The sequence below is a fragment of the Amia ocellicauda genome, chromosome 7 (assembly GCF_036373705.1).
Source record: "Amia ocellicauda isolate fAmiCal2 chromosome 7, fAmiCal2.hap1, whole genome shotgun sequence".
NCBI classification, from domain to species: Eukaryota; Metazoa; Chordata; class Actinopteri; order Amiiformes; family Amiidae; genus Amia; species Amia ocellicauda.
This window is the reverse complement of record NC_089856.1, coordinates 26145414-26155782: the sequence shown is the minus strand read 5'-3', so window position 1 is coordinate 26155782 and position 10369 is coordinate 26145414. Positions and strand designations below refer to the sequence as shown.

Genomic DNA, 10369 nt, shown 5'->3' with positions numbered 1-10369 from the left:
TTGATATCATCTGTTTGTTGAAATTGTGGTTCGAACTACTTAAAGATATATTAACACCATTTCATCTGGATCAGAATTGTTTATTGATCTGTATGACATTGTGGAATATAGGCTGGGAGGGGGTGGGGGCTACATTAAGCTTTTGGAGACTGGATGATGGATGCATTTAAGGGGGATTTAAGAATCCATAAATCAAGCCAAATGGGCTCAAAGAAACAATTAGTCAGCCTAATCCTAAATGCCGCAAAAAAAAATTAAATCATCTGTGGGAAAAGACGATGGGGAATTTATTATATTTGGGCATGGTAAAGGCAGCTTCATAGACTTCACTAACCAAGACATTCCCAATAGAAAAGGACTTTTCTTTGATCATCTTGATTTCCTTAGTTCATTGCAAGGTAGAAGCTGGGCTGAAATGGACTACACAAAAACTATGATTTGCACTTGCAATGTTGGAGTTAAATGTATGTCCCTTTGGGTTAGCCTTCTTTTATGAACTTATTGTTGCAGTCCAGGCCAAACTTTCACTTCTGGGAAGGCTTTTAAACGTCATTACTCAAGTCGAGTCAAACAAAGCAGTGGCAGGGTTATTTGGCAGACCATGCACAATAACAAGACAGGACATGGTGCTACACAAAGGGGATTAAAGAAGCAAAGGCTCTCCACCCTGTTTAATAGCTGTGCTGTTTGTATCACTTTCTTTGCTCTCTGTGGCTTCCGTTCCTTGGGAAACAAGTGTGTTTGATTTGATATCAACCCTTTTCTTTGGAATAATGATATTGTTAAGTATCTAATTAAATGTTTTTTTAACTGCAGCTTACTTTATTTAAAACTCACACTACTGTAAAATAAAGCACTTGGGTTTGGAACCTGACCTTCCCCTGCTCTCATTCTGTTTGTAAACAGCATGTAATCCACTTAAGTTAGGTGTAGTGCTTGTAGTGTGCAAATTCTTACACACCAGAAAGCTTTATATTATCAGAGACCTTTTGCATAGGACAATAAAAAATGTTGTATCAGCTGATTAAATACTAGCATGAGCACAGTAACAGAAAGGAATGGATTTTGGGTCGATGGGGATATGCGTAAAAACACAAATTGTAAGGAGATTCATGCGGCCAATCTCAAGTGTGGGAAATTTCAGTCTCTTTGCAGATCAGTTTATTTGGCACCAGAGAGTTTGAGAACTGTTCTCCTCAAAGTGAAATGTGGGGTTTCATTGACCTCCAACACATCTGGGGGGAAAAAAGAATCTGTGCTAATGAAGTAAGATTTGTTTCAATTAATTTTGACTTGAGAATTACCGGGTTGTAGATAAACATAGTTTTCATAGTGAGTGAATAAGACTGAAGGTAGATGAGTGGCCTATGATCCCCTTGCTTTGTTAAAATGTCTTGAACCTCATTGAACCTCATTTCACAGGCTGTTGCTTGACTGGTACATTTAACTGACTAATCCTTGCATACAGTGTTGATGCTTACAGTGAGGCAAGCTTTGTTTCTTACAGGCTATTTACTAATACTTAATTCTGACTGTCATAACTCATTATTTTAAACTTTAGCTTAAATTGTACGTCATAGAGTATCACTTTATAAATGTATTAAATGTCTATTGAACATGTATTTGTCACACTCAAGATGAAACATTACTTGCTATTTTAACAGAAAACAGAAAAATAATATATTTAATGCAGTGGATCTTGTGTGTATTGATTTATTAATGCAAAGACAACTTTTCATTAATAAAATGTTTCTTGGATTTCTGCTGTATGTGTAAATCCTGGTTCTTCATTTAGACATTCAGATTGTAACAGGGAAACACTGATTATTGATTGGATATCATTAAAATTCCTGACATATGCTTTTTGGTACTATTCCATTTCATTCACTGGCGAGATATGTATGTGTGTGTATATATACACTCAATCTTGCAAGTGGAAAATATGAAGCTTCTTATGACGTACGTTTTCTAGGACTTTTCATTCTTGAGTAATTAGACAGTAATCCATAAGAACCATTTTTTTTAAAGTGAGGTCCAAATATACAACATGTTGTTTTCTTACCTTCTCGTTTCTGGTTCAGTGTTTTTTCACAGTTAGAATCTACTTCAATGGTTACCTGTTCTGTGTTATTAACACACAAAAAAAGAAAGACCATTTCTAAAGAAATTAGATGTTCAAGAAATGTAATTTCCTGCATGAAAGCAGGCCTGGAAAAAGTTCCATAAGTAATTTGATGAACCCAGCAAAGTATAGGCTAGTTCTAAGCTTAGAGTTTTTCCATGTGTTTGCGCCTTTTAGGATTAGTGTAGCCTGCTGGTCACCACAGCTGGTGTTCAACATGTTAAAAGTGCTTACTGTAAGTTTAAAGAAGGGTTTTGAATGGTGCCTGTGGTACACCAACAAATTATTCAAAACAATGCTTTATCAGCCTTTTCTGTTGACACCACAAGTTTAATTTTGTTCAGGTGGTACATAAAACAAATTAATGCTTATAACTGTATACATGGTTGATTTGGTAGTAAATTGTAGTAAAGACGAAAGACTAGAACCATCACAGTAAACTGTGTAAAGACTCCTCTCTAATAAACATTTGAAGTGGTAAAAATAATCCATGAATCTCTTATAATGATTGCCTCCTTTAAACGTGTGTTCATTGCTGCTTCCAAGAAGATAGTTATTTCAGTGTGTTTAAAGAAAATTGATGTTCGATCTCAATGTGTGTGTATATTATAAATAGTATTAGGAATGGTATTTGATATGAATTTCAGAATGTTTTTGTTTATGGAAATATTTCACTTGATGTTCGGGTGCATTTTTAATTAGTCCCAATGGACATGAATCTAAATATTGAATAGGGACAGCAAGAGATCACATAGAGATTGAAAGCTTTCTCCAGCTGCAGAGGCTTAAGTGGAACTTATTTTTCCCATCAACCTTCAAGAAAACATACCATTGCTGTTTTCAGTTTCATGGAGACACATTAACTGCTGTTTACGTATTGCGGATGGGAGGTCTTTTATTGTTCATATCAATGCAAAGTACTTTAAATAAAGTCAAAGTGCTTTATGCTTATATAAAATGCAACATATATATATTATTGTCCTTTAGTCCAGAGATAAGAATTAAAATAAATATTTCACTTATACACAGGTGTTTTGAGGACTCCTTATTAGCTTAACCTGTATAGACCTTGAGACTAATGAGCATTGCATCAAATCTGGTCTGTATCAGCTGAGCATTTAGACAAGCAATCCCACTTTGTATTTCTATATTTGATACAAACTCCTTTGAAAAGAGTTTATTAAGTGATCTGAAAAAATAATTAGAAATTCCTTGGCAACCAATGGGTGAGTTTTTCACCTAATGTTTTTAATGTTCACCCTGCTATCCACTAATTATTGCTATATTAAACTGTATTGGCAGTCTTTCATATTTTAAACTATACTGTGCGGCCAGGGCGGGGAATGAAAAATGTTGTGGAATGTATGTTTGGGCAGTCGCCCACTTACATGCACAAAAATCTTAAACCAGAAGGTCAAATTAATTTAGACACAGGAATGTTACGGCATCCCTGCCTGAGAAACAGTCACACACAGGGTTGTTTGGGATGGTTGATTTTTCATGCCCCTATGAGCAGGAAAATAAAGCTGCATGGAAAGAGATGTGCCTGAGCAGATGCAAGCCATCTCTCCATAAGCCACGAATCCTGTGAGGTTGTTTTAACATGTGGCTGAGAGTGGTGTTTTTCTTAAAACATAATGCACTGCTTAAAAAATGATAAAGCTGAGTACCCTTTATATCAGAACAGTGGATAACATCCTGCTGTTCGAATGGATTGCGAAAGCAGCCAACATGACGATGAAATGTCTCTGGAACCCAATTTCACTTGGGGTGAGAGCCAGTAGTGTTTATCAGCTGGGTCTCCCTGTGTGTGAATACAGGGGATGGTTGGGGGTGACAAACTGCGTAGCCTGAAGACTCTTTTCCCCTCTTTATAATATTGTAATATGTTATTATTTTTATTTATTTAGTTTTTTATTTACTTATTGGCTGACGCTCTTATCCATGGCATCTTACAGATTAATATGGTATAGTAAGGTAAATTCCTCTTATATTTAGTATTCTAACAGGAAATTTCAAGGGGAAATAGGTCCTGCTCATATTTAGATTATAGTAGATCCCCTGTAGAGAACATTTAGCAGAAATTCAAGTATAAAAGCTCCAGATGTAATTATAATGGCAAAGACAAATCCTCTTGTTAAAGGTTAAAAAGGATAATATTCTTTTTAATCCAAAACCAGTAAATTAACTCTCACAGATTGCTTTGTTAAATGTGTCATCAATCCTATTAGTAACCTCATTACTTCAAAATTCCAGCTTCAGTTCATGTTGCAATATCTTTATTATATTGACCTGCAGTGGACAGACTACATTTTAATATCCCCAATTTCTTTATGATATCATATGATAAAACTGTACTTATGCATAAAATGCAGTGCATCAATTAATGAGTTAATTAAGAAATAATATAATAATATAATATAATAATATAAATAATGTATTCACCCAGCTAGAATTATAGTTTATAGTACTTAATAATTAAAATTACAAGTTAAGGTTTACACACACACACACACACACACACAAATTGTCTGTCTCTGTATGCCTGCTCAAAGAGTAAAAGTATTAAAGTAATACAACACTTTTCCATGCCACAAATTGTAAGTGAAAATGTCTACTTGCTGTAGGGTCCTTCCTGCCACAATTTATTTGAATGGATCTGAAAACCATATTGTGGATGTAAAAAAATAAAAAATCATTGCACAAAATATTGATTTATAACTGTGTTTTTACTAATGTCAAAGGGCTAGCTAAAGATTTCATGATGCTGCCATTCCATGCCAAAAGCAATCACAGAAGCTTCCAAGAATTCTCACTTCTCCTGCTGGTTTGTGTATCATAGACCTACAATGCAGTGCTTCTGTGTGCTTTCACTTCCTCTCGTTACACTTGTATCAGTTGTCATATGGGATACATTGTAATGGCACTGGAGTCTTGAAGCTGATGCGTCTTGTTGAATAAGACCAAGATTTCACACTTGGTAAATATTCATATTGGGAACAGGCCTATGCTTCTAATATTATAAATATTTATTTTCACATTTTTTCACTTCCATGCACAGCACACTTTTTTAGTTTTATTCTATTGTATTCTATACTTATATTGTTATTGTATAATTGTTAGAAGATTGTTCAAGTTCCTTCCTAGCTTCTCTCTTTTTTTAAAAGCATTTCAAGTGAAAGACTTTTACTTGAGTGGGTGTTTGTACAATATAGAAATGGTCAGTTATTATTGACAGGGCTTTTATTTGTTCAGTTAGATTACTTAGATTACAATTAGGTCTATACAGCTTTAATTTTAGCTTTGTTTCATTTTGTTTTGTTATTCCATGGTTTTTGCAAGGTTTTCGGGGGGGTCTTACAAAGCACTACAACACATATGTGTTGCTGTGGGCTATTTGGGGTTCATTTAGACAGGATGTTCCCTGTGGTGCAAAACGAACCAGATGAAAAGTTTACTTTTACATCTTCGTTCAAAAGTCTCTTCTATTGGTGTGTCAAATAAAATTAAACAAGTCTGCTGTATTGCAATTTTTCCAATCTTGTTCTATCTTTTCTTTCTCATTACAGGTTGTTCCTCTTTGTCTACAGACACATGCTGAAACAAGCCTGAGAAAAGGATTTTCACAACATCTGGAAAGCACATTAAGGCATCTGTGACACGGCAGGCGATCCTTCCTGACTGGAAAAGTGGAAAAAAAAACTAAAATCTCTCTCTCTCTCTCTCTCTCTCTCTCTCTCTCTCTCTATATATATATATATATATATATATATATATATATATATATTAATGCCTCAAGGCTTCTGCCATTGAAAGTGTGATGTCCTTTGGAGCTGCAAACAGGCCTATCATTAGGCCACTGATACCAGTTTTAAGAAATGGATAGCACTGTTACAATAGTGAACAGCATAAGTATTCACTAATTGTGGAGTATGTCCTAATGAATGGCATGTAAACTTAACTAGTTGAATTCTGTGTATGCAAATGGCCACAGTTGCAACCTAAAAAAAAACTAAAAACATTTTAGGGCCCAAAAGGCTTTTAACTTCTCTTGTTTTTTTGGTAATTGTTTACTTAAACATTGTTCCTAATCTTTTTGAATATTTATGTTAATAGTTAGTGGGGCTGATTTTTTTTTTTTCTTTATTACAATGATTTTTTAACAACTAATTTCTGGAGTACCTCTAGTGTCACCACATTTAAAGGCTGTGTTACCTGAAGATCTGAAGTGGATTGAAAGTAGACTTATACTATGGCCGCCACATATCGCATTATAGTGAGCACTGTTAATTGTTACAACAGTGTTGTGATAGACCGTCGTTTCCAGCACACTGTCCATTACTGTAACGGACCCTGTCAGGTCCTTAAACACGGAATTGAGTGTACAGTGGCCCATCGTAGCACCTGCTCAGAGCTGCTGGAAGCCCCTATCGCTTCCGATTCCTGTACCCGTCCTTCAAGTGCCCAGGATATTGGCAATACATTTTCAGCTGTTGAAAATAGCTGTGTTAACCCTGGAGCTACAAGTGAGGATTATCACCAAGTTCTTCCAGGTGCTCCCAGGGTCAAAAAGGGATTATCCATTCAGAGCTCCACCAGCCTTAAAGACATTACAGGAGAGGCTATCAATTTAGCCAGTGGAAAGATCAAGGAGTTCTCTTTTGAAAAGATAAAGTATTCTTCAAGTCATGTTACTTTCAGGAAAGGAAGGAAAGTACGACCAGAGTCCTTCAGCAGAAGGTCCACTGATCTGGATATCATATATGGGCACTTTGGGAATGATGAGAACTGCCCACCTTTCAGCCTGCTGCAGAAGTCGGTCATGGAGGAGCACAAGTTGAGCCGCAGTAGTTCACTGGAGCAAAATATCAACAATGTTGCAACACTGTACCTGAATAGCTTGACCGAGGAGAACCTGATTGCCAGGATCTTGGAAAAGACCAAAGCGGACAGTAATGCCTCGGGTGAGGACATCAAAGCCTGCCTGGACATCCTGCTCAAGTGCTCCGAAGACCTCAAAAAGTGCACTGACATTATCAAGCAGTGCATCAAACGGAAATCCATGGGGGGCGATAGTGACGATTCCACCACTAACCCTGAAATTATATACAGGAACGTCATGGCCAGACTTTCCAGCTACCTTAAGAAACTGCCTTTCGAGTTTGAGCATGGGCAGCCTGGCCGGGCAGAACACAGCGACCTGGCTGAATTGGTGAGCAGCTTGCATGGACTTCAGCAAAGTCCATTTTCTCCTATATTTGGGAACGAGCAGCCCCCCAGGTATGAAGATATAGTCCATTCCCCTCCTTTAACCAAAACTCTACCTCCTTCCTCTCTGTTGGAATCCCAGGAAGCCCCTCGGGACCCAGCAAACAATGTGAAATCAGTCCAAAGCCTTTCCAGCCTGCCATCTTCAACGGCGAACAACACCCAGCAGAATGCCACACCTGCTACTAATAGTTCCACTAGCCTACCTCAAGTCATTACAGTCAACCGCTCCGACAGCTATTCCTCTACAAACTCGTTACTGTCTAGCAGCAATGACAGCATATGCAAGGAATCTATGGAAGCATTGTATATAGAGGAGGATCCTGATATTGGCAAAGTGCTGGACAAGGAACTCAGAGGGGAAGGGAAATTCAGTCTGGGGTTCATGGAGGTAAGACAGTTCCCTAAAAAACCAAGCACTGTTGTAGAAAGCAGTACAGCTGGTGTTAAGAATGTGACTGCATTTAAGCCAAAGATGGAGCCTTATGTGTTGCAAGGAGCCAGCAAGACATACAACCCACCTAAGAATATGACTACAGAGCCCAGGACTTTCCAAGCATCAGGGCAGAGCAGCCATGAGGATGACATTGACAAATTGCTAATGGATTTGGAGTGCCTTTCCAAAAACATAGAGCAAGAGCCATCCGTGAAAGGCAGGAGCCAAGAGCCCAAGAACTGCAGCCAACAGTGCTTGACCTTTAGCTCAGGAACCAAAAGCCATCCTGCTCTGGAAGCCACCTCCTCACTCATGGTCAAGAAGGACACAAGCAGGCATGGTAGCAGCCCAAACGAGGAGGAGGATGGGGCCCTTCTGCTTCGTATCTTGGAAAGCATTGAGAGCTTTGCTCAGGAACTGGTGGAAAGTGGAACAGGCAGGGGAACACAGTCTAGAGAGCGGGAAGTGATGCGACTTCTCCAAGAGACGCTGGCGACCACAGCTAAATCCGAACAGGCATTACACCCAGCCTGCGTCCCTGCCGCTATGAGAGACCCTGGCTCCTCTCTGTTAATTCAGCAGACTCCAGAGGTCATCAGGGTGAGTAAAAAAACTGTTCATTACAAAATGAAAGGGAGATGTTTAAATAAGCAAGCCCTCTATGTACATGCAACAAGGCCTTGGAAAAAGTTTGGGAAGGGCTTTTAAAGTAGTTGTGGGCTTAACTGATGCGTGCAGCTTCTGTACTCTCCCATTATAGAAAGTGATCTTCCTTGATATGTTCTATTTAGAGGGATGCCTGCCCTTTTTATGCAGCTTATAACTTGACGCCCAAAAATAATCGAAAATGTATTATGTTCTTATTTGCAGAGAACATTTTATGTTAAAATAGCTAAGGTAATACACTTGTTTGAAGCAGAAATTGCTGTAAGTAATCTGAGCCTGGTGCTAATGGGTCTTTAAAAACATTAGTCACAGGCTGCTAGGCTGCTAATGTCAACGAGGCAGCAAAGTCATTTTTTCATCTATTGAGCCACAACATGAAATGGAATTAGATGGAACAACCAGTTTAATTAGTACTCTGTGATGGAAGCAGGCATCATGATTTTCAGTTTATAGACTTTGCAGCCATGGATTCTCCTTTTGGCAGGTGTGGGGTTTGGGCTGTTAAAGTAACACCTGTAATTTGTGGCCAGATTTTCAATTTAAGTATGGATTCCAAAACCACTTGAAAGAGAACAGGTAGAAGTTATTAGCCAAGTCGTTGATGGTGGTTATAGATAAGACACCTATAATATTATGTAAGCATATCAGATATTAGGAATTACTTTGTACGGGGATAAAATAATAATAATAGTAATAAACTGTAGGTTAATCATAGGCTCTGATCCCATGCTTTTCACATATTATTACAAAGTATCCAACATGTTTTGGTTGCTTTTAGAAAATTCCAAAACAGCAATGGGGAAATAGAGCTTCAAAAGCTGAAAAAAAATCATTCTTCCAAAACTTCATGCACATCAACCACTTGATGTTACTTACAATAGGTAACAAGCTTTGTGTTGTGACTCAATAAAAATGAGAGCTGAGTTAGCCAGCCTGATCTGACAGTAATTGCAACATTAATAATTGTTTTCTTAGGTCAAGGAATGTCTTTACGTTTCTTTGTATTTGCAAGATCATTTGAACTTATTATTATTATTATTATTATTATTATTATTATTATTATTATTATTATTATTAAGATAAATATATTTTCTAACTCCATTGGAAACAGAAACCCTTTTATATTGCTTCAGCTTAGCAATATTTTTTAATCAAGTGAAAATAAGCCATGGAGAAATCTTAACAAAAAAGGAATGTATAAAAACTAAAGATATGCATGTTAATTCCCTTGAAGAAATCTGGAAATTATCCTAAATTGTAAAATAAAATTAAACTCCATAAAAAAAAAATCTTATTCACCCTATTTAATTAATTCAATGTTTTCTCCTGACTTAAACTTAATGCTATCCTTGTTTGGGCTAGTTATTAAACTTTACTTCCCATCAAAAGAATTTTAATTGACTCTCCTCACCATTTTAATGAAACCTATTTGTTGTGCGCACGCACACACACACACACACACACAAAACAGTCAACAGTAAAGAATTTAAGAAATTCTGCAAATTTTATGATGATATAAATAGTGTCTTATGGGAAAATGGTGAAAAACAAATACTCAGGAACAATGGCCAAGTCACAGATTTATTGCCAATGTTTTTAAAGATTTTTAAAAACTGATTAGTTCTTTCAATTCATTGTAAATGCTTATTTATAATAATAATAATAAAAATAATAATAATAATAATAATAATAATTATTATTATTATTATTATTGTTTATTTCTTGGCAGATGCCTTTATCTAGTGCGACTTACAGTTTACACAAGCCTTACAAAAGTGCAGTAGTATAATCAATACAAAGTTCAATTACTATTATGATGGTAACATTTTACATTGGTATCACAGACACTTATTATAAAAAAATATTTGTACTAGTAT

At 36.7% G+C, this 10369-nt stretch overlaps 1 protein-coding gene across 1 annotated transcript in view; it reads left to right on the top strand.

Annotated features, from left to right (window-relative positions):
• Positions 1–5909: 5909 nt before the first annotated feature.
• Positions 5910–10369, top strand: part of ppp2r3a (protein phosphatase 2, regulatory subunit B'', alpha) — a 38294-nt gene continuing 33834 nt past the window's right edge. The window contains exon 1 of the mRNA XM_066708903.1: positions 5910–8426. Coding sequence (XP_066565000.1) covers positions 6375–8426 — 2052 coding nt within the window. The 5' untranslated portion in view covers positions 5910–6374. The remainder of the gene's footprint in view (positions 8427–10369) is intronic.